The sequence below is a fragment of the Antedon mediterranea genome, chromosome 8 (genome assembly GCF_964355755.1).
Source record: "Antedon mediterranea chromosome 8, ecAntMedi1.1, whole genome shotgun sequence".
NCBI lineage: Eukaryota > Metazoa > Echinodermata > Crinoidea > Comatulida > Antedonidae > Antedon > Antedon mediterranea.
Genome location: NC_092677.1, coordinates 26,052,377 through 26,078,204, shown reverse-complemented (window position 1 = coordinate 26,078,204; position 25,828 = coordinate 26,052,377). Strand labels below are relative to the sequence as shown.

The 25,828-nt window shown below is 30.8% G+C and overlaps 1 protein-coding gene across 1 annotated transcript in view; it reads right to left on the bottom strand.

Annotated features, from left to right (window-relative positions):
• The window catches only part of LOC140056673 (ankyrin repeat domain-containing protein 27-like), a 58,375-nt gene that overhangs the window by 15,404 nt on the left and 17,143 nt on the right, over window positions 1–25,828 (bottom strand). Inside the window, exons 19-22 of the mRNA XM_072102121.1 lie at window positions 25,367–25,531; window positions 23,348–23,548; window positions 20,986–21,105; window positions 17,342–17,503 (exon numbers count right to left, since the gene is read on the bottom strand). Of these exons, the coding sequence (XP_071958222.1) occupies window positions 17,342–17,503; window positions 20,986–21,105; window positions 23,348–23,548; window positions 25,367–25,531 (648 nt within the window). The remainder of the gene's footprint in view (window positions 1–17,341; window positions 17,504–20,985; window positions 21,106–23,347; window positions 23,549–25,366; window positions 25,532–25,828) is intronic.

Below are 25,828 nucleotides of genomic sequence, written 5' to 3'. Positions count from 1 at the left end.
TGTAATTTTATTTTAGTTTAACTGCAAAAAAAAATGTTTAAGGAAGCAACATAACAAAATACATGAAACTGAATATGTTAAATATTTTACAGTCTCCTCAGACATAAAAATCAACATCCAAAATCCGAATTATAGCATTTAAATCTGGAAGGATTGATAAAAGCAGAAATAATACAAAGAATAATGGCACAGAAACATTGATTAAAGAAACTGATACTGCCATTGGTTCGATACAATTATGCCTTAAGTTGACCTGTTATTCAACCGGTCAAATAACTATGACCGATTTGACATTAAAAAAACTTTATTTAAAAACTACCAAGAGAAATTTTGATTTATATCTGAGAAATTAAAAGAGGTAAAAAATGAAACACTAAATAGAGAATTATGGAAAAGGAGACTGCTAGTGAATGGTGGATGAAGAAGGGGAGGAGGTACACCTGAGAAAGGAATTGGAGCGAATACAGACATCTATGCATTTATACTTATTTATTTATTTATTTACTCAATATTCTGCCATATACAATATAAAGAAGACAAAACAAATATAAAAGGCAAGGAAAGACCAAACAGGTGCTAAACATCTATGCTAGTTGGTCACAAAAACAAACCAAAAAAAACAACTTATTTATTTACGTTCTACAATTAAAGCATCGTACAAGAAAGCGACCAACTACACACATTTTCAATATCAAAATTATTTTAAAAATATATATTTAGATAATTTAACAATTTGGTTTTAAAACTAAACTAACAGAAATATCTAAGTTGCGAATTTCACCGGGTAAGTTGTTCCAAATTCTGGTAACACGTGGGATATATGATTGAAAAGAAGATTCTGTTCTGCAGCCACGATTATCAAAAAGAGAATACTGGTATAATATTTAAAGAAACACTATAATAACTAATCCCTTCAAATAGCACTATCTGTACTAACAACATTCATCACATAACATTAGAAAGTGTCAAAAGTATGTTTATGACTCGGGGGAAGTATGCCGCTGATGGGAGAATGCAGTCAGCTAATAGATTATTTATAATTACGCATTCAATCGGCTTGTCTCTTAATGTTAAAGTACAGATAAGGAAGATACCTCACGTATCTAGAGTTGAAAGACAGGCACCGTACTTATTTTTAATTGAACAAAATGGACAAATTCATTTGGTGCGCTACATAGACACAATATGTACACATTAAATGTATGTTTTGATGTATAACAAGACTTTTACGTTGATTCAATATTCCCATTCTCGTAAGTATGTAACATACCGCCAAGACAAAATGTAGCGAAAGGATTTCGACAAAATGTAGACATTCTTGTAGGAATAGTCAAAGTTTTGTTTAAAGCTCTGTCTACAGAGTTTGACTAAAACAAGTGTGATGTGCCTAAATATGGTAGTGATGTGCCTAAATATGGTAGTGATATGCCCAAATATGGTGATATGACATCATCATGTCCATAATTGGGCACATCACATTTTTTTTTCACAAAGTTTGACAGGCTATTAACCTGAATGGTTTGAAATGCATGTAAGATAAGATCATATATTTTCAATGCATTAATCATTTTTTATGAATCTAAACCAGACTAAATAAGGATCAATAACATACTATTATAATTTGAACTAACAAAACAGCAATAAAATCTAGTAAACCTCTAACATTTTCTAGGTTAATTTCAATGAATGTATAATAAAAAATGTTTTATTTAATTCTCCTGTTCACTGCTGTCATATTAATTTGTTGTATCCATGATGTATGTATGGATTTTTCATCTTTAAGGTCTTCATTAAAAAAAAATTGGTCTTTAAGTTCTAGCATGGAGCTATAAATAGCTCCATGGTTCTATTGTAAAACATACATTGACATGAATGTTAAAGATGTATTGTCCCTTGAAACACAAAAAAATGAAGGTCAAAATATTCTAAATTTAAAGTGGCCATATCAAAGTAATATTTAAAGTTATTCACTTTAAGTCGAAAATTTGAGCCAAAAACAAGTTTACGTAATTAACAGGTAAATTAGTTTGATTACATTTCATCTGGAAAATCGTCACGAGCGAAAGTAAACAAAGATTTCAAACCACATTAGTATGCATTATGTATATGCTAAATTAGGATTGTTTAAAACTCGTCACGGTTAAGAAGGTATTTTCACACAGATCATGAGGAAGTTTTATTTTGTTTGTATTTTGTATTTTGGAAGTCAAAGTTATTTTTTAAACAAAAAAACGTCTGTATTTCAGTTAAATTTTTTTTTTTTTCTAAAAACTTTTGGTGATAGTTAATAACTATTATGATACTTCAAAATGACCCACCTTTTTTCGAAATCTTTTATTTTTTATTTTTTTGGAATTAGTCAAAGGGACAATACATCTTTAAACTGAATATTGTTTTAAAGATGTATTGTCCCCCCAAAACATGAAAAATAAAGATTAATAATATCAGATTTTGGCTAGGCAGTTTTACCGTTTAAATAAGTTATTCACTTCTGTAGAAAAAAAAATGTAAACAAAATAATTATTCCACTTATTAAAAGTAAAAGAAACAGTTAATTTTAACCAAAAACAATTGTCTGACAGACAATTTTAGTATATTTTGCTTTAAATTACATTTTTTCAGGTAAATAATTTTTTTCTTCGATCCAGTTTTTTGGTCAAAGTAAATAACTATTATGTGACATTAAAATGACATATTCAACAAAAAATGTGTTAATTGTTTATTGTTTCAGCACAATATATCTTTAAATAAAACAAAATAAATGTTCTTTGAGATTATGTAATCATTTTAATTTACTGTACATATTTAGTAGAAAAAATGGTTTCATCAATTCATTATATCAATAACATAAAAGGTCATATTAAGTTGAATTTAATATTTTATTTTATTTTAATATTTTATTGACGACTTGTCATGTTTCTTACATATTTTATGATGCTTGTAAATTATTATATCTCAAGAACTTACATATTAAATCAATTCATGTAAGAATTTTTACTTACTTATTGCAAAGTTTCAAGATGTATTGTTCCCAAAATCATGCACAATGAAGATTAATAAATCAGACTTTGAAGAGGTTAATTTGTAGTTTTAAATTTATTCACTTTCATAGAAAAATTGTTTTCATTTATAAAATGACAAAATAAATGGTTAAATTCAACCAAAAACCCATTGGCTGGCAGCCAGACTATTTTGTGCTTTAAATTACAGTTTTTTTTCAGGTAAATCCTTTTTTTTGTTATTCAATTATTTGGTCAAAATGAATAACTATTAAATGACATTTAAAGAAAATATTCCGAAAAAAATGTTAAAAATTATTTTAGCCAGGGTGGCAATACTGTACATCTTCAATATATATTAATTGAAAAAAAATGCAAATATCCAAAACATTCAAGAAATAAATATTTATCGTATTTGAGCTTGAATGAAAAAGACGAGAAGTATCATATCTGATGAAACACAATCAGTATTTGAAAAAGATTACGAATTTGTAATAGATGATGTTCTTGTGTACGCCTGCAGCAGAAACGGTTACTGATGACATATCACTTCCCATCAATCATCTCATCATCCAAATATATAGATCAATTCATTTTGTTTTTTAACTTAAGGCAGCTTTCTTCGGGCATGCTGTGTTGATCTCTTTTCTACTTACTGTACATATTTCTCGATATTTATCAATAACATACTACAAGATTATCAGTTTTCAGGTTTAGAAATTTTCTTTTTTTTATCAACTAGCAAACCTTTGCTATAGTTGTACAATATCTTAATATACTTATCTATCTGGAGTTGGAAATCAACATTGACTGTGTCCTTGAGCAAGACACTTACGTTTGCCTCTCTCCACCCAGGTGTACATGGTAAGGTCAAATCAAATAGACTTCACCACTAATTAATAGCTACATAATCCTAGGAGGTGTCCATACGTGTTAAATACATGACTGGGGTAATCATTTGGAGCGTTTAGAAGCTTTGTGCATTAAAGCGCTATAAAGAACGACATATAAATATTATCCTGGTGAAAAGAAGCATGAAGCTCTGTCTACACTATCAAACTGTATGTGAAAAAAAAATGATGTGCCCATATATGGACACGATGATGTCATATTACTACCATATTTGGGCATATCACTACCATGTTTGGGCAGACTTTTTTTTGTCAAACTAGTTTTATACTGTAGATGGAGCTTTAAACAGTGTTGAGATTTCATTTTCTTGATTTAATCAATGAATAAAATTCATTTATCATGTCTGTGTACAGTCAATCTTCTTTATTGTTAAAGCAGATTCTTATTTGATTGTTAATGTAATGCCTTTCTGGTAAACATTCTCTTTCCTAGCATCCTAACAGATATTCCCATGCCTCCCGCATCCTTACTTCTATTTATCAAATGCCTCCCTAGTGTTTATATCTTAATTAGCGACGATTTCAATTACCTATTGTTACTATTTGTGCAACATTTAACTGCATTAGAAGGTTTTAAATTGGTCTTTCAGCGAAGAGATCTAATTGGATAGATTTTAATTGGAAGAAGATTTGTATAAAGTTTATCATGTGACATTTAGAAAGCATGTTTTTAGTGCTTTAATATTCAAAGCTTAAATTACAAACTCAAATAACCTACATTTCCAAGATCAAATATTTATAGAATATTATCAAAGTAAACATTAAATCATTTAAATAAATTCAACGTTGAATGAAACATGATTTGATGTCATGATCCAGGTACATTATTTGAAACAAAAGTGAAACAACAATTACTGTACTCAATGGAAAGTAGGTTGTTGCATCATCCTCTAGATGAGACATACAGGAGGTGAGGTGGTATTGTATGCAATGCAATATGGATAAACCAAAGCAAACATGGAGGGTGAGATGGAAGAAAATAATTTGAAACATATTTGAGGAAAATAAGAATAAGAGAAAGTAGTATAGCAAGAAGGAAACAATTTTTAAAAAAGACATATAAAAGCAACATCAGAACAACCTAAATGTATGAACCTAGACTTGTAGAGCACCAATGCCCACATTCTATTAATAATAAGTATTGACAAGATCGCCTAAAATTGTTGTATATTAACTTTACAATACCTAGTGTTGTATATTCTGGTACAGCCGCTCCATAATCTCTTTGTTTTTCTTCCTTATATCTATATTTTTAATTTATACTAACAAATATATTTTTATTAATATTATAATAATAATAATAATTTATATAACAAATTTATTTAATAATATTTTTCGCATAATAGGCCTGTACAATCTACGATAATTTAATTGATTGATATTAAAAAATGTAGCCTAAAGTATTAAATAAATAACATCATTTGAATAAAAGAACAGAACACACATCTACACATAATCAAACATCGTATACTCTATCTCTAACAATTTTTTCAATCTTCTATCGACTAAAGCCGAAGTATAGTCGTTATCTCGGAACCGTTCTATGGTTACCACCAGGTAGGCTTACTTCATTAAAGCTTCTATGAATGGATGTACTGGTTGGGAGCAGGAACGCTAATAGACCAAGCCCAGTACCGTTTTGATTACGATTAATCGGGAAATTACCTCACGAGGACAGAAAAGCCTACTATTCAAATCAAAACATAATTGTCTCACTTTTTGTACTTATCTGGCAATAAGTTGAAAAGTTATTTAAAGGACCTCTACTGCTATCTATAGTTACAATCAAAGTTGTTGTAGCATGTTCTTACACTTTGTACTTATCTAGCAATAAGTTATTTAAAGGACCTCTAATGTTATCTATAGTTACAATCAAAGTTGTTGTAGCGTGTTCTTAATTGTTGTACTTATCTAGCAATAAGTTGACAAGTTATTTAAAGGGACTTCTACTGCTATCTATAGCTGAAGCTGTGGGATCAAAATATTTATATCAGATATGTATATCACAATCATGCACGTTCTCTGCGTATTCTGCTGAAGGGATCTCTACCATACTGTACCTATGTTGTTGTGTCATATATTTACTTTACAATTTAAATCTGGCAATAAGTTGAGACATTTTTTTAAAAGATCTATACCGTACTGTACCTATAATAATTACAAAGTTGCCATGGCATTTTCTTACTTTTTACACTTTAAATCTGGTAATAAGTTGAGATGTTCTTTAAAGGGATCTACATCTGTAAACTATAATTACAATTAAATTAGCTATCACTCGTTCTATTACATAAATCTAGCAGTATAAAGAATACCTCCAGGACGCACGTATTAAGTGTAAGATTTGGAATCCATTTTCATTAAACATTTAAAGACAGCATTGCTAGTGAAAGTTATAAATAACCTACATCTTCAGGGCTTAAATGTATCTATTTATGGAAATTGGCCAATTATTTTTTTTCAGATCATATTATTCAGTAATGAGAATAATTCAACACATAGTTCTGTAGAAGACTTCGCGGCTAGTTTATGATTCATGTTAACTTATTGCAAATCTAATATTCATAGTATAGTACTGGAATAAATGTATACAAATTCAATTCAAGTTCACATATATTTAGCCAAAAAGCATGGATCTTTACACAAGAGAAAAGGCATGTGTCTGTATTATTTGATTCAACAGAAAAAGTAATAATTTTCCAGTTTATTATATTCAGAACCAAAAGAATTTATTTAATATAGTTTCTGTAGTTGTATCCCTTTAAATTAAAATATTGAAAAATCTATGGTTTTTAACTAAAAATTTTAGGTGGAGAAGTATTTTATATGGATACTGTACACTCTTCATACAGTATATCTGCTATATACATATATAGTATGTTGTTTTGTAGAGCACTCTTCAGTTTGGTACGGTGCATTTTTGTTGTGAATACTATTAGCATTTAGCAAAGCACGCTCGTTGAGCTTGTGCACTCTTTGTGTTCATAATCAGTGTACCATGTCCCGCATACCTGGCTCAGCCTATATATTGTGCCAGTTCTGCGGTACATTTCATTTCGAAACCTGAGCTGCACTGACGAGATCTAATAAGTTCGAAACAGTACTGTCTGCAGATTGGATATATAGCACTGATGAAGGGCTAGTGTTGCCCGAAAGCTCTGCTAACTTTTCTGGCTGTTTTACTTCTCGTTTTGATTTAGCTTTTCGCTTTTGTTTTGTATCTCCATTGAGATCCAGCCACTGATACCCACAGCATTGTCATTTTTTCAGTAATTTGCTTTTGGATTTATATATATATATATATATATAGATAGAAACAGACAGAAACATGTTTGCACAGTAACAGTTGTTACAGTTCAATTTGTTGTTGTGCTTCCTTTTGTTTTGTAAAAATTAAAAATACTGTAAATTTAAAGTGCATAAAGCAAGTAGTCAATTTTGGAGTTAAAATAATAAAGAAAATAAATAGTCCTTTTCATACAGTGATCAATATATGTTAAACATTACAATTATTTTTACTTGAAAATCAATAAATTCAGTAACAACATTTTTTTTTTCATATAAATTAAGTACTGATAATTAAAGTCTATGTGATAATAGACCTACGTCAATAAAATAAATTTCCATCAGAATATCATCACATTTCGATCAAGGTATGTAGTTAAATATGGATTATAAACATGTAAAGCTCTGCCCACACAAAATGTGATGTGCCAAATATGGTAGTGATATGACATCATTGTGTCCATATATGGGCAAATCACATTTTTTGTCACATAAAGTTTGATAGTGCCGACAGGGTTTTGAGTCTTGAAATACTTTATGAACAATTAAGATGACTAGAAGTTGGTTTTGCATGATTAAAACATTCATACAAACAATTTATTATCATTCATATTAACAAATTATTACGTCAATGAAGAGACGTTTTCTTAGATGATATTATTTTAATGTAGGTCGAAATATCTTACAGAATATAATATCAAATATGTAGTTTAGTTGAATTGTAATATTATATTATAGAATTAATGATATAAGTTGTAATCACGATATGAGAATGTTAAAGTTACCGTAAAGTAGAAAAACAAATCTTCTACAAATTTGTAGAATCAGTGTGGCACCATTATTAATTTGTAGCGGTGAAAAACAAAGATTGTTTTTGTTCTTATTTAAAACTAAAATGATTACAAATTTTGCATTGTGATTATTTTCGACAGACCCTGTATTGTCGACCAAAAATATGTAAAATGAAGATTAATAAAAAAAAAAGACTTTGAATATGCCATTTTGTAGTTTTTATAGTTAATCACTTTTGTAGAAAAACAGATTAGGAAAAAAAACAGTTAAATTCAACCAAAAACCCATTAAATTCCAGTCAATTTGAATATTTTTTACTTTCAATTACAATTTTTTAGGTAAATATTTTTTTGTGAATAACTATTGTGAAATTAAAATGGCCCATTCAACAACTAATTTCCTTCTTCCCCGGTAATACTTCTCAAATTATATTTTCTATGATCATGATTATAATCCGTAAAAAACATACTAGATTAAGCAAGATTTATTATAGGATTTATATCACAGATTAGTTATTAAATGTGAATGATTTACGATTGTCAACAGGAAGGAGGAATTATATAACTGTCATTCATTCAAATGTGATCTAAATAATTCATTCAAATGTGATCTAAATAATTCATACAAATGTGATCGAAATAATTCATACAATTATGTGCCAATGTATTTGTGAGAGATGCGAAGAAAAGCAATTGAGTTTTCATAATAATGAAAAAGGGACAAATTGTACACCCATTAAACATGGGGAAATGTGGAAAATAGTACAGCCAGAGAATCTACAGTATACACAAGAATCTTCTGTTTGTCAAAAATGTTGAAAGAAATTATGGGATAGATGTTTGTGACGAATTAGTTAAAGATTTTAATCAAGGATATGCAAGTCATCAAATTTAAATTTGCCTTTTTATTCCTAGATTTTCAATGTTCACTTTTTGGTTAACCAGTCTTTTGGATTTTGAACTCTTTTCTTTTGTTTTATATTTGTTCTTTTCTGACGAAATAAATGCAATGAAATGAATAGAGCTTATGGATGGTGAGTCGCCATTTTGGGTCATAGCGCAATACATATAAGCATTGAGAAATATGAACTCACTCATGTAATTAATAGTACAGATAACTTTACATAAACTAAAAACGTTTCTTTTCCAACAACATTAAGAAACATCATTTCAATGTACAGCGCTTTTGATAATGGTTTTATTTTAAGAGTGCTATATCAAATTTGTAATGTAATAATGTAATAGTACAGCTATAAACAAAGGTTGGTTTATAATACTTTGAATAATATGAATGCACAATGTAAAATAGTACAGGTAACTTTAGTAATTATAAAGGTTACTCTACTAAATTCATGTATTAAAAAATATGAATACATTCGTAAAATGCAATAGAAAGGTTTCATTACCATATTTGAATATGAATGTACACTATTATGTAAAATAGCACTGCCAACAATAATAGAAAGGTTGAATTAATTCGTTTTTTGTAATTTTTTTATGTTGCATTGTTTGTCTTTTTGCTGTTCTTTCAAAGGACCTCAGTGGAAACAAGTCCGTAGAGGACTTTTATGAGTTATCCTTGGCATCCTTGTTTTATTTTGGTATTTTTTGATTTGCTAATTTTAATTGTATGTCTGTGATAATTTATGTACTGATACCGAAATAAATCAAATCAAATCAAATCAATTAGGTCCTTGGTATTATCAGGTCTTTGGTATTATCAGGTCCCTGGTATTATCTGGTCCCTGGTATTATCAGGACCCTGGTATTATCAGGACCCTGGTATTATTAGGATCCTGGTATTATCAGGACCCTGGTATTATCTGGTCCCTGGTATTATCAGGACCCTGGTATTATTAGGATCCTGGTATTATCAGGTCCCTGGTATTATCAGGTCCCTGGTATTATCTGGTCTCTGGTATTATCAGGTCCCTGGTATTATCAGGACCCTGGTATTATCAGGACCCTGGTATTATCAGGTCCTTGGTATTATCAGGTCTCTGGTATTATCAGGACCCTGGTATTATCAGGACCCTGGTATTATCAGGACCCTGGTATTATCAGGTCCTTGGTATTATCAGGACCCTGGTATTATCAGGACCCTGGTATTATCAGGTCCTTGGTATTATCAGGTCTCTGGTATTATCAGGTCTCTGGTATAATCAGGTCTCTGGTATTATCAGGTCCCTGGTATTATCAGGTCCCTGGTATTATCAGGACCCTGGTATTATCAGGTCCCTGGTATTATCAGGACCCTGGTATTATCAGGACCCTTGTATTATCAGGACCCTTGTATTATCAGGACCCTGGTATTATCAGGACCCTGGTATTATCAGGACCCTGGTATTATCAAGTCCCTGGTATTATCAGGTCTCTGGTATTATCAGGACCCTGGTATTATCAGGACCCTGGTATTATCAGGACCCTGGTATTATCAGGACCCTGGTATTATCAGGACCCTGGTATCATCAGGACCCTGGTATTATAAGGGCCTGGTATTATCAAGTCCTTGTATAATCAGGTCCTGGTATAATCAGGTCCTTGGTATTATCAGGTCTCTGGTATTATCAGGTCCCTGGTATTATCAGGACCCTGGTATTATCAGGACCCTGGTATTATCAAGTCCCTGGTATTATCTGGTCCCTGGTATTATCAGGTCCCTGGTATTATCAGGACCCTGGTATTATTAGGATCCTGGTATTATCAGGACCCTGGTATTATCAGGACCCTGGTATTATTAGGACCCTGGTATTATCAGGACCCTGGTATTATCAGGTCCCTGGTATTATCAGGACCCTGGTATTATTAGGATCCTGGTATTATCAGGTCCCTGGTATTATCAGGTCCCTGGTATTATCTGGTCTCTGGTATTATCAGGTCCCTGGTATTATCAGGACCCTGGTATTATCAGGACCCTGGTATTATCAGGTCCTTGGTATTATCAGGTCTCTGGTATTATCAGGACCCTGGTATTATCAGGACCCTGGTATTATCAGGACCCTGGTATTATCAGGTCCTTGGTATTATCAGGACCCTGGTATTATCAGGACCCTGGTATTATCAGGTCCTTGGTATTATCAGGTCTCTGGTATTATCAGGTCTCTGGTATAATCAGGTCTCTGGTATTATCAGGTCCCTGGTATTATCAGGTCCCTGGTATTATCAGGACCCTGGTATTATCAGGTCCCTGGTATTATCAGGACCCTGGTATTATCAGGACCCTTGTATTATCAGGACCCTTGTATTATCAGGACCCTGGTATTATCAGGACCCTGGTATTATCAGGACCCTGGTATTATCAAGTCCCTGGTATTATCAGGTCTCTGGTATTATCAGGACCCTGGTATTATCAGGACCCTGGTATTATCAGGACCCTGGTATTATCAGGACCCTGGTATTATCAGGACCCTGGTATCATCAGGACCCTGGTATTATAAGGGCCTGGTATTATCAAGTCCTTGTATAATCAGGTCCTGGTATAATCAGGTCCTTGGTATTATCAGGTCTCTGGTATTATCAGGTCCCTGGTATTATCAGGACCCTGGTATTATCAGGACCCTGGTATTATCAAGTCCCTGGTATTATCAGGTCTCTGGTATTATCAGGACCCTGGTATTATCAGGACCCTGGTATTATCAGGACCCTGGTATTATCAGGACCCTGGTATCATCAGGACCCTGGTATTATAAGGGCCTGGTATTATCAAGTCCTTGTATAATCAGGTCCTGGTATAATCAGGTCCTTGGTATTATCAGGTCCCTGGTATTATCAGGACCCTGGTATTATCAGGTTCCTGGTATTATCAGGTTCCTGGTATTAGCAGGGCCCTGGTATTATCTGGTCCCTGGTATTATCAGGTCCCTGGTATTATCAGGACCCTGGTATTATTAGGATCCTGGTATTATCAGGACCCTGGTATTATCAGGACCCTGGTATTATCAGGTCCCTGGTATTATCAGGTCCCTGGTATTATCAGGTCCCTGGTATTATCAGGTCCCTGGTATTATCAGGACCCTGGTATTATCAGGACCCTGATATTATCAACATAATGTATCAATAAAAGTTACTTTAACGATTCTTATGTAAATTAGAATCTAATTAATAACGGGAGAATTGAAGATAAAAGAAGATAAGTGGTGCGTTTTTTTTTGCAAAAAAAATTAACAATCTCTGTTCAAGCCACTGGGTTGCCAAAGGCCTCTGTGAAAAGTGGTCAGGTTGAAACCTTACCAACCGTACTGGTGGCTACGGCCCTGAACCCTTATCAAAATCTAACACTTGCTAAACAACATTTGTGATCATGATATCCGTATATTCATAAATCATTGAAAACAATTTCCTCCTCGATCTCCATGCCGTTTGGCGCCTTTTAACAGGGAATTCAAGCATAAAGGCCCCAAAGCAAGAATTGATAAAATATTATTAACTGAGTGCTTACAAAAATAACCGTTTTAACGTTATTGTATCGATCAACAGCGACTCTGCTGTTATAAGCAAAACACTATATGTAATAAAAATACTATTATTGATTGTGTTTGTTATGCATTTCTCAGTTTATGCTGTACATGCTTCTTCTGCTTAATAAAATGAAACAGACTGATCATTAAATTAATGTACTTTTTACCATAGAAAGCCGGGGCCTATGTTGATGATGATTATTGTGGTTTTTCTAGGTACTATTAACTTGCCTTATAGTGATTTCACGTAATTGAATTGACATGTCCTGGGACTAGTACAGCTTAGGTCTTTGGCGTCTCAGTAAATTTAACAATTATTATTGAAAGACCGTAATAACTTTTTAGATATTAGAATAATTTAATAAAATTCGAAGTTTTCTGTAGAAAAAGGATTGCAGAAAAATATCAAGCATAGAAATTGATATTGATTATGTAGAGTGAAGATAATGATGATAATGATAATGATGGCAGTGTTAAGATATGGAGTGATGAATCAATAATTATGATGCTGTTGGCAATGATAACGATGTCATGATGAGGGTGGTGGATGATGATGATTTGTTATGTAATATTAATACACAGGGTTTTGTACAATAACAATTATTTTTATATATCCCAGGTTCGATGACTTCTGATGTGAAAATGTGAAACAAATTTACCTCAGTTGACGAACAATGCAATGAAAATATTCATATCATTCGAACACAACAATGGGAAGATATCAAAATGATAAAACTTAATCGAAGCCTGCGTTGATTACACTAAGCATAAAGATAGAAAACCGCCTATGGCGCATAATTAGAACTATCTTTCTGACTAGGCAGTAGCCTTTAATAATTTACCACAATAGGTTAGTGCTATCAACTACTAGGTATAAAGTGTTTACTGCTAGCTGTATAATTGCATTTAAAGTTTACTTTGATGTCGATGCGTCTTCTGCCAGATTAGACTAGAAGCAAGCAGTAATTTCCTTTTCACAATTAAATAATCTATTTTTACATCAACCTATTCTTTGGCGACAATACCATTATTATATATTATATAACTTGGGATAATCGAGTCATTTTTCAGCAAACACAGAAATTGTATAGCCAATCAAAGGCTAAGAATCAATGCTACTCTATCTATAGCATTTTATAAGACACAATTTTTAACATGAAAATGACAATAGTTTGAAGGATAGGCACTTGAATGACAATAACATAATCAACAGCTTATTAGAATCCAGTTTGTAATAGTCTTAACTAAAGATACTAAGATTAGCAAATTCTCTTAAATCATGGATGATTGACCCGTCCATAGAACTTGAAATTTACAATTAAATATCAGAAGGTTTACATTAAAAAACATCAGCAAAACGGCATAAATTTCTCACTTCTTTACTATTTCTCACTTCCTATGGCAGGAGGCAAGTCAACAACTTGTATCTTATGTAATACTAGGGTCAATTTTCAGTACATGGAAGTACTGATTGTAATAAATAATAATTAATATTATTTAAAAGAAGATTTTAAAAAGAAATTAAAGTAGATTTTGTAAATTTCTACCTATATTATTAACCTTTGCATTTCTTGGAAAATGTGTAAAATTAGAAGTATTTCTGGCAAACATTTCATTAAAAGAATGTTTATTTCAAACTTGTGTTGTTGGGTTGAGTTCAGTTTCCTCTAGTCAACTATTGTATTTTGAAAAAAATCTACAATGATCCAACTGTCATTAAAATTAATGGTCATTGATCAAAATAGGGAATATTTATAACAAATGACATATTGTGACGAACTTCACTTTAAAAAACAATTGATCCAATGCATTAGTTAGATAAAAGATAAATTAATGGAAATCAAAATAAATTGGAAATTATCTGATAACTTAAGCAATGCTACTGAGCTTGACGGATGAACAAAGTTGACAGAAATCAATAAAATTGATAAATTTAGAATTTAGAAATAAAGAAAATATTTTTAAAATCTATTAACTGAACTGGGTATTTGAAACAAATTAAAATGTATTTAAATTACCTACAAAATAACTATTAAATTTGAAAATGAGTTCTTCTTTGTAAGTTAAAAGAGAGAGCAGTATGACACAATAGTAAGGGATATCAGGCGCCATTTGAGAGGCATGGGTTCGAGACCTGTCTGTGTCATTATTGTGTTTGTATCCTTTAATCAGTTACTTGAAAAGCAATGATAGCCAATACTGCAGCAAAAGCAGAAGTATGCCACTACGAAATCCCTTGAAGACTTTCAGTAATTATATGTGGATAGATAAATCTTTCCCTGCGGATGACCATCAAGAATCAATGATACTATGGTGGTAATTACAATTTACTGATTTAGTTTTAATGAATAGCTAATTATTTTCTAATTATTCAATATGGAAATATCTAGTTACTTCTTCAGTTGGAAATTAGAAACATACTTTAATTTAAATTCAATGTTACCTAAACCATTATATTACTGAGTAATAAACATTAATTGTTAGTAGTAGTAATTGCTTTTCAAAATAATGATCTTATTATAATGATGTCATAAACTCCAATGGCTTTGTTGACAAATGTTAGAAGTTGCACTATACTATTAATCTCTGTCTACACTATCAAACTAGTTTTACAAAAAAGTGTGTTGTGCCCAAATATGGTAGCGATATACCTAAATATGATAGTAATATGACATCATCATGTCCATATATGGGCACATCACATTTTTTTGTCACATAAAGTTTGATAGTGTAGACAGAGCTTTACAGAGGGAGGAGAAACTTTGCCATGAAACGAACAAGGGGCAATACTTTATAGTTTCAATTTAACAACCAACTTATATTCAGGGGACTATTAAGGGGACAATTTCCTATTTAAAGGCCCATTCACACTAGGGCGATTACGATCGACGATAAATAGATAAACATGCATTTTTCTTGCATAAAACGAAAGAAATTAGAACAGTTTTCGTTCTAGAACTATAGGATAATCATGTATGCTGTATTTGATAAAAATAATATTTTTGAAAATTCAATCAAATGACGTCATGATCAATAAAACAATAAAATCGTTGTATTGTATTGTAACGATATTATTGCTCTTACTAATCATGACGTCATTTGATTGGATGTGTGGAAATATTATTTTCATTAAAGGCAGCATAGATGATAATCCTATAGTTCTAGGATGAAAACTTTTTTAAATTCTTTTGTTTTAGGTATGGAAAATGCATATTTATCTTTTTATCGTCGATCGTTATCGCCCTAGTGTAAATGGGCCTTAAGGGGACAATTTGTTGGGGTTTGACCATCATTAGTTCCAAAATACGATTGTATTAAATTACTATTAAACACTGTTAATGTTAGAAAGAAAATAAGCAGAATCTAAAACTTGGGTATTGTGACTTCCTATACCTTTTAATGATCAATAAGTAATTTCTTCTTTCTTTCTAAACTGAACTTTGACCTAACCTTTGACATTTAAAGCTTAAATAAAACCCTACATGAAGAAGATTGAGGCAGAGGAAATTATAAATCATACTCACTTACTTGTTTTAACGTTTATTATGACAAAACTAAATACAAAATGCTCTTTTAAATTATAGAAAATCATCCACTTTAAAATAGAACTTTACTGAAGGGGTCATAGGTCAGCTGAATATGCAACTATCAACACTTTCTTTTGTTATTTAATCTCAGACACTGAGTTTAATCAATCCACAAGGGTCATGATATATAATTGTAATCTTAATTTGAACTTTGGCAATTAGAATATCTCATTATATGTTGGGCATCTTTAATTATTCCAAATTACTTTCAATGTACTTTTAGTAAATTAGGACAAGAGGATTTTCAACTACCTTTTTAAACACAACTTGTACTGTATATGGAGTGAATTTATATATTGAGTGAATTGTAATGGATTGAATTTTTATATGGAGTGAATTTTTATGAAGTGAATTTATATATGGAGTGAAATGTTATGGAGTGAAATGTTATGGAGTGAATTTTTATATAAAGTGAATTTTTATATAGAGTAAATTTTTTTTGAGTGAATTTATATATGGAGTGTATTGTTATATATGGAGTGTATTGTTGTATATGCAGTGAATTTATATATGGAGTGAATTTATATATGGAGTGAATTTATATATAGAGTGAATTGTTATGGAGTGAACTTATATATGAAGTGTATTATTGTATGGAGTGAATTTATATATAGAGTGAATTGTAATGGAGTGAATTTTTATATAGAGTACATTTTTGTGAAGTGAAATTATATATGGAGTGTATTGTTATATATGGAGTGTATTGTTGTATATGGAGTGAATTTATATATGGAGGGAATTGTTATGGAGTGAATTTATATATTGAGTGTATTGTTGTATGGAGTGTATTGTTGTATATGAAGTGTATAGTTGTATATGGAGTGAATTTATATATGGAGTGAATTGTAATGGAGTGAATTTTTATATAGAGTAAATTTTTGTGAAGTGAAATTATATATGGAGTGTATTGTTGTATATGGAGTGAATTTATATATGGAGTGAATTTATATATGGAGTGTATTGTTGCATATAGAGTGTACTGTTGCATTTGCAGTGCATTTTGATGGAGTGAATTTATATATTGAGTGTATTGTTGTATGGACTGTACATTGTTGTATGGAGTGAATTTATTTATGCAGGGTATTGTAGTATATGGAGTAAATTGTCCTATAGAATGAATATTGAGGTAATTTTTTTGATTTTTATTCCTTAACATACAGATTTTTCAGACAAATAATTTAATTTTTTAAATTAAATATATTTATAACTATTATATATTCAACAACAAAAAATAAGATGATTCTATAAAAGCACAAGGAGTTAAGTTGTGGATAACTGAAACAATTTTTTGATAGAAAAAAAATAGTTTCTTACTTGTGATAGTTGGATAGGTGTTAACTGGGCTTTATTCCTACATAAAACAGTTGATGGTGATTTATTTGAAAGAAGTTCAACCAGTTCAACGTAATTGTTCCTTGCCGCCTCGTGTAAGGGTAGGTTGCCTCTAGCATTCGCTTGTTTACAGTTTGCACCAGTCTAAAAATACAAAAACAAAAATTTTCATTTTTGCAGCTTTAAAATGATTTTTGTTATAGAATTCTTAATTAATTATTAATTAATTCACTCTTATTTTCCTTTTTAACAGTACACTCAAATGTGAGGTAAAAAACTACACAAAAGCAGTAGCAAGACAATTGAGTTGTATAGTATCAATATGTTTATCATTCCAGTGGATCTGAACTATCAAACTAGTTTGACAAAAAAATGTGATGTACCCAAATATAGTAGTAATATGCCCAAATACGGTAGTGATATGACATCATCGTGTCCATATATGGGCACATCACTTTTTTTTTCAAATAAAGTTTGATAGTATAGACAGAGCTTTACATAGAAGAGCTTTTTACTTGTTGTACATTTAGTTGTAGGCCTGCAGGCTTGTAGTAATCACAAAGTGCAAAACATGATTAAACTGACGATAATAAGTGCAACTGCAAAGGTAACCTCTAAATAATTACTCTAAGATTTTAAAATTTTCACATCTTTTGTCAAAGTCAATTTGATTAATTACACAGTGTTTTAAAATAATCTGTACTGAATGTTATATTGACGTACAACACTTTTGTTAGCTTACAGCTATTTATCTTGACATTTTAAATTCATTATGTGTTTTTTTCAACACTATATTAGTATTAACAAACATTGAATATTAAAATGTTATAAGATCTACTGCAGTAGTGAGCTAATAAACTAGATGTATTATACATGTGAACACAAAATCTACTGCAGTAATGAGCTAATAAAATAGATGTACTGTACACCCAACACAAGATCTACTGCAGTAATGAGCTAATAACCTAATGTACTGTACACCAACACAAGATCTACTGCAGTAATTAGCTAATAAATTAGATGTACTGTACACCAACACAAGATCTACTGCAGTAATGAGCTAATAACCTAGATGTACTGTACACTAACACAAGATCTACTGCAGTAATGAACTAATAATGTAGATGTACTGTACACCAACACAAGATCTACTGCAGTAATGAGCTAATAATATAGATGTTCACATCAAACAGCAGCTCTACTGCAGTAATGAGCTAATAAACTAGATGTACTGCACACCAAACATAAGATCTACTGCAGTAATGAGTTAATAATGTAGATGTTCACATCAAACACCAGCTCTACTGCAGTAATGATCTAATAGATCACAGATGTACTATAGGAAGAAAAAAAATGCCATCCCAATACAGATCAAATCCCCTATTAAATCCTTTACTTTGTAAAAGCTTGGAATACATTCAGATGTTTAATGTTGGTTGGGGTCGGTTCCACAAACACAAGCAATCTCTCAAGTTCTCTTTATTAGTAATAACTGGATAATAAGGGTCGTTAAACCCAGACAAAAAACTGTCCAGAAAATGTATAAAAGTATTTTAAGATGGGTGGGAAAACATAATCTTATTATAATACACAATTTTAAGTAAATTTTTACAAATCATGAACCTCCTTTTTGTCTATTCTCGGTGGAATAATTGGATTTTACGGCGAAAATAAAATCCTAATCCAAGGAAACGTTCACAAAAGAAATCAATCATCGCTTTCAATCAAAAAATAAATTAATGTTAAAAAAACAAAAACATAAAGAAGAAATGACAGATCAAAATGTATAGTGTTAAGCTCTGTCTACGCTATCAAAATAGTTTGACAAAAAAAGTGTGATGAGCCCCAATATGGTAGTAGTGATATGCGCAAATATGATAGTGATATGACATCATCATGTCCATATATGGGCACATCACATTTTTTTGTCACATAAAGTTTGATAGTGTAGACAGAGTTTTACAGATATACATTTCATAGATTATATAAATGGTGCAAATCAGTTTTGATGGATACGACAGAAATAATATTAAAAACAAAAATAAAACGTAAATCAGCGTCTTCTTAAAGGCCCATTCACACTAGGACGATAACGATCGACGATAAATAGACAAATGTGCATTTTTCATACATAAAACAAAAGAAATATAACAACTTTTCATTCTAGAACTATAGAATAACCTTCTATGCTTCCTTTGATGAAAATGATATTTTCACACGTCCAATCAAATGACGTCATGATTAGTAGAGCAATAATATCGTGACAATACAACGATTTTATTGTTTTTATTTATCATGACGTCATTTGATTGGAATTTTAAAAATATTATTTTTATCAAAGACAACATAAATGATTATCCTATAGTTCTAGAACGAAAACCCTTCTAATTTATTTTGTTTTATGTAAAAAAAATGCATGTTTATATATTTATCGTCCATCGTTATTGTCCTAGTGTAAATGGGCCTTAAGTCCCTAAACACATTAAAATAACGTAACACGAACCGTGACAACCTTTGTGTAATATGTGTGCGTTCTTTCTACATACTTATAACAAGAAACCATTGTAGATATGTACAAAGCTAGTACTGTACTATATGTACAAATCTTTTAAAATACAAGAATAAGAATTCAAAAAAATAAATATATTTAATTTAAAAAATGTATTTGTTTGAAAATTATAGAACCACTTTGAAAACAATGGTCATTAAGCTCTGTCTACACTATCAAATTGTATGAGTGTGACAAGAAAATGTGATGTGCCCATATATGGACATGATGATGTCAATCAATACTGTATTTGGGCATATCACTACCATAATTGGGCAAATCACACCTTTTGTAAAATTAGTTCCAACAAACAACTAAAATGGCAGCGACTGTTTTCAAAAAGTCTGTTTCTTTTGCTTCTAATATCAAATGATCATGTGAACTTTGATTGAGCTGCTTGAATCCGAGTATTGGTAAGCTTTTAGATTTGTGTTCACACTTATTTTAATGAAAATTACAGTATTGTGTAGGAACTGACATTTAGCAGAATTCTGTAAGCTGCTCTACTTTTAACTAATGTTGCATGTCACAGTAATGATGAACTAAGTTGATGAAGCTGGAAGTGTTGTGGTGGTAATGAAGATGAAGTGATGAAAATGATGTGATGAAATTGATGTGATAAAAATGATGTGATGAAAATGAATGATGCAGTTACTTATGATAACAATTATATCGGTTATGATAAATGTTGATGCTGGATTTGTTTGTTTTTATATAAAAAATGATTAATGAAAATTATAAAAAAGTGTGTTTTTTTCTAAAGCTATGTATGTTCCCAACAAATTTTAAGTTGTGGGTTTTCCCCATAAAAAATTAAAATTATAATAGGTAGGCTAGTTTATAATAATGATTTAGATTATAATATATATATATGAGACTCAAGATTATAATAATAATGATTATGACAATATACTGGAATTTTTTTTACTGGATTTTTTTGTTTTTTTTTGTTTTTTTTTACTGGATTGTTTTTTTGGTTTTTTTTTAATTAAATTTTTTTTATATTTAAATTAGACTAATAAAAGACGAATTGAATTGGAAAGCATATTAACAATGTAAAATACTTGAACACACAAACCTGGATGAGTATTGTAGAGGGCTGGAGATGGCCAGACATTGCACAGTAATGAAGTGGACTATTGCCTCCTACATCCTTAGTGTTGCACTTAGCACCATGGTCTAATAGCAGTTGTACAACCTAAAGAAAACAAGAAAAACTTAATTATTTTACTATTTATAACTATTCTTGCAAATTGATTGGTTAATCACGTCATTTGGAATTAGCCCTATCGCATGGAAAAGTGATATTTAATGGTGATAATGAACGGTACTAATGCACATTTACAGTAGCTTTCTAGTTTCTGTAAACATTTTGCCACGCGATGTTGACTTTGGAAATGCTTTTCGCACCGTCTATTTCTACTCTAGAGTGGGAGAACTGCCTTTTTTAATGGCCCAGCTTCCAACCTAGCATTCGTCAATGATTTATGATAGATAACTTGAATAAAAGTAGGTGTGTTATAAAACTAATAAGTTTTTTTTTTTTTAATTGTGAACATTTTGCCACGCAATGTTGACTTTAGAAATGCTTTTCGCACCGTCTATTTATACTCTAGAGTGGAAGCACTGCCTTTTTTAATGGCCTAGCTTCCAACCTAGCATTCGTCAATGATATACGATAGATAACAAGAATAAAAGTAGGTGTGTTATAAAACAAATAATTAATTGTATTCGTTAAAATGGAGAGAATATTCACAAATAAATTAACTGCTCTATTTCTAATATTTTACAAATTGCGCTCAACGCCAAATTCAGGTGTGTTGGAGGTTTGCTGTTTGTATCATGGTGTTCACAAAATCTAAATGTGTTGTAAATCGCACTCCTTAAGGGCATTCCAGGAGTGGTTTACTGTAGGCGAGCGATCCAACACCCACGTCTCAAAGGCCTGAATAATATTATATTGTTTGAAGGTTTGCATGGCAAAATAAAATGTTGATATAAAGTTTGCTGTACACCACGTACATCTAGTTCTGAAGGAACTGTTGAGTATCTCAACAGATATATGTGGTACTAGAACTAGATATACTAATAGTTTAATAGCATATTTAATATTTTGTTTAAGTTTTCCTTTACATTATTATTATTATTAAAAATCGTATAATATCACATAGATTATTTCTATAGTGAAAAGTCCAAATCAATATCTGCAGATTCTTTTTCTTTTTTTTTCAATTTGGTTTTTGGAGATCTAAAACTTGTATCTTGTTTATGTAGTTTAGAGCCAACTAAAATTATGTAACTGTTGACTTTCCTGAAACTTTACATCAGAACTAATGATCAGATACTCAGAGAACTGATTAGTTTTTATTTTTCTTTAAATGTCAGCACTATACCGTTGATTAAGGTAAAGACTCGTATCAACACTAAGTATTACATTTCATGTCGTGACCTTTCTAAAAATAACCGTTTTTAACTCGTAACAACAGCACAACCATAATTACCATTTTCAACTTTTAAGAAATAATTATAAATAATGGTTTTTATATGACAAACCACTATTGGTTGAATAATTTCTCTTTTATAACAAAATTGGACAGGTTTGTTTTTTTAAGAAAGTACTTTTTAATATTAATTTATGTACCTAATAAAAGTGTCATAATAATTGCTAAATGAGTGATTGTCAGAATAAATTGCTCTGTAATTGATGAGTTTATATTAAAATTGAAAAACAACTTTAACTTTACAGGTGTTTAAATAGTAATTTATTGGAACAAATGCATACAACTGTATCATGAGTTTGATTTGCAAAAAGAAAAATACTATTTAAAATGGCTCTGGGGAAACACCTAGAGGTCACACTTAAGAGGTCATGACTCTAACGACACTATACTGCTAATAAGAATTATAAATAGTAATATTGTATAAATTGAACAGTGTTTGATGTCATGCTTAGCCGGAGGAAGTGTAGGAAAATTGTTGAAATCTGAATTGACTATCTTATTTATCAATTTTGCAATTTTCAAGGTGAATTTTGTGTTAAAGATGTATTGTCCTAAAAAATATGAAAAAATGATAATTAATAAAATCAGACTTTATATAGGCCATTTTGCAGTTTAAATAAAGTTATTCACTTCTGTAAAATAAAAAACAAAAAAAATAATTATTTCAAGACAGAAATGTTGAATTTTAACCAAAAACCATTGTCTGACAGACAATTTAAGTATTTTTTTCTTAAAATTGCATTTTTTCAGGTAAATCATTTTTGTTTCAATCCAGTTTTTGGTCAAAGTGAATAACTATTATGTGACATTAAAATGGCAAATTTAAAAAAATGGGAAAAAAAAATGTGTAGGGGGTCAATATATCTTTAAGGTATTTAAATTCATAGTGAACCAATATGTGGTGGAAATCTAAAAATACCATTACGTTTATAGTTTTACCTTTGTTTTATTTTCTTTGCAAGCCAGATGCAGGGGAGTGACTTGCTGATATGATGTATTTCGAACATTAGGATTTGCTCCTCTGCGTAATAAGAGCGCCACCAGTGTTTCGTGGCCGTGTAATGCACTGACATGCAGCGACGTAAAGCCTTCGGCATTACTTGTATTAACCGTTATGTCGCCAACACCGTATGTTGTCCGCTGAAAAAAAAAAAAGAAGCAAAATATAAGTAATCTATGGACAAATTCTAATTAAAATCTCTCAAAAACCTGAATAAAGATTAATAAAATCAGAATTTATTAGGCCATTTTGCAGTTTTAATAAAGTTATTCACTTCTATGGCAAAAAACGAATTATTTCACTTATAAAAAGACAAAATAATGTCTTTCTAACTATAAATTTCAAGAAAGCTATAGTAAAATAAGTTAACATTTTGAAATATTCTCTTATTCCGAGATATAATAATGACCTAAGCAGGTCATAACAAAAACCCATGAGTTTGTTTAATTCAACCTTTCAATATTTTTATGTCTTGGAACAAAGATTAAAAACATTGAAAAGTTATAAATACTCAATGATTTGATAGGTTAGTCGTCAATAGTTATTTATTAAGCAACGTAAATGATAGCAATAGATAGAAGTAATTTAAAATCTCTTCTCATCTTCAAGTTGATTTATATTATAGTTTGATTTAGAAAAAAACTAGTATTGCTATGCAATAATATCAAATAAAAAATATATTTAAACACAAATCAAGAGAGTTTTTATATTAAATTGATGTTATGTAAGACTTTTTTTTTATATAACTTTGAAGAAATGAATGAAGTAGTGGTTGAGATGGTTGGCAGTTTGTTTGAAAGTTGGTTAATTTTAAAGAAACTTTACTGTATTACTAAAACAGAAATATTCTAGTACTTAAAGAATTTGAGGATAAATGCTCAACTTAGTTTAAAAAGTATTAATATTTGAGGATAAATGCTCAACTTAGTTTAAAATATTAATATTTGAGGATAAATGCTCAACTTAGTTTAAAATATTAATATTTTTCTGCCTATATTACCTGGTTCAACCTACTACATGTATATATATTTATTCTCAATTAAATCAATTCAAATTCTTATATGTATGTCTATATCAGAGCCAAGCACCTGAAGATTGAGTTCATACTCATGAAACAGTAACTATGTAGTGCAATAAAAAGTTCAGTTGGTAATTAAAAGCGTCTTTATCATTTATTTATAAATCTTTACCGTTTCAAATTAATTAATTAAATTTCAGTATATCACCGGGCGAGTTAGAATTAATGTTCTTTGCCTAATGTGTTTATATATATAAAAGTATCTCTTCGGAGATCCTGCCTCGTGAATAAAAATACTGAAAGATGTGGGCGTATCAATTTGATCTCTGTTGCGCGTGCGTACAACTGAGGACTAGTGCTGTTCCGTCGTAACATGCCGAGAATGTTAAAGAGTCGCTATTCAATCGAGTTTGAACAATACCATGAAAGCCCAGTGGTCTAATGGTTAGGACATCTGCATATCAAGCAGGCGGTCCGAGTTAGAGTCTCAGTGGGGGAGACTTTTTCTCATTCTCACAGATTTCCTCATCTTTATCGTTTCAAATTAATTAATTAAATTTCAGTATATCACCGGGCGGTTTAGAATTAATGTTCTTTGCATCCAACAGCAAACACAAACTAGCCAATTACAGGATGGATAAACTATTTTATAATTTTTAGTTTCATTTGAGGCTTAGAGAGTGGAGTTGAAAGAGTTGCAAGTTACAACCCTGACTTTTGGTCAGGTTTGAACCCCGGACCTTGGGATTTGAAGGAAAGCATGTTAACCACCAAGTTAAAGCTCCACTATATAAATATATATAATTATACTCAAATTTCAATTTTTTTATAATTCAATTAAATCAATTCAAATCCTTATAGTATTTCTATTATGCATATTCTGAATTCAATTTTTTTTTTTATTCATTTAATCAATTTAAATTCTTATGTCTATAGATACCTTTTGAAGAGCTGAACATTTTTGGCATTGGCAAAGAGGATGGCACAGTTGAAGGTTTGGAGTGACATCTTCCATGTCACTGTCATCACTGTCACTCTCCCATCCCAACTGGTAGCGTACCATCTGAACGTCTCCGTCAGCTGATGCTCTAAGCAGTTTCTCCACCTAGAAACAACACAATCACATTTGAGTATTCCATTTATGCTCTGTCCACACTATTAAACTTTATGTGACAACAAAATGTGATGCACCCATATATGGAAATAATGATGTTATATCACTACCATATTTGAGCATATCATTACCATATTTGGGCACATCACACGTTTTTGTCAAAATAGTTTGATAGTGTAGCGCTTAAATTGTATGCGACAAAAAAATGTGATACACCCATATATAAACATGATGATGTCATATCACTACCATATTTGGGCACATCACACTGTGTAGATAGAGCTTTAT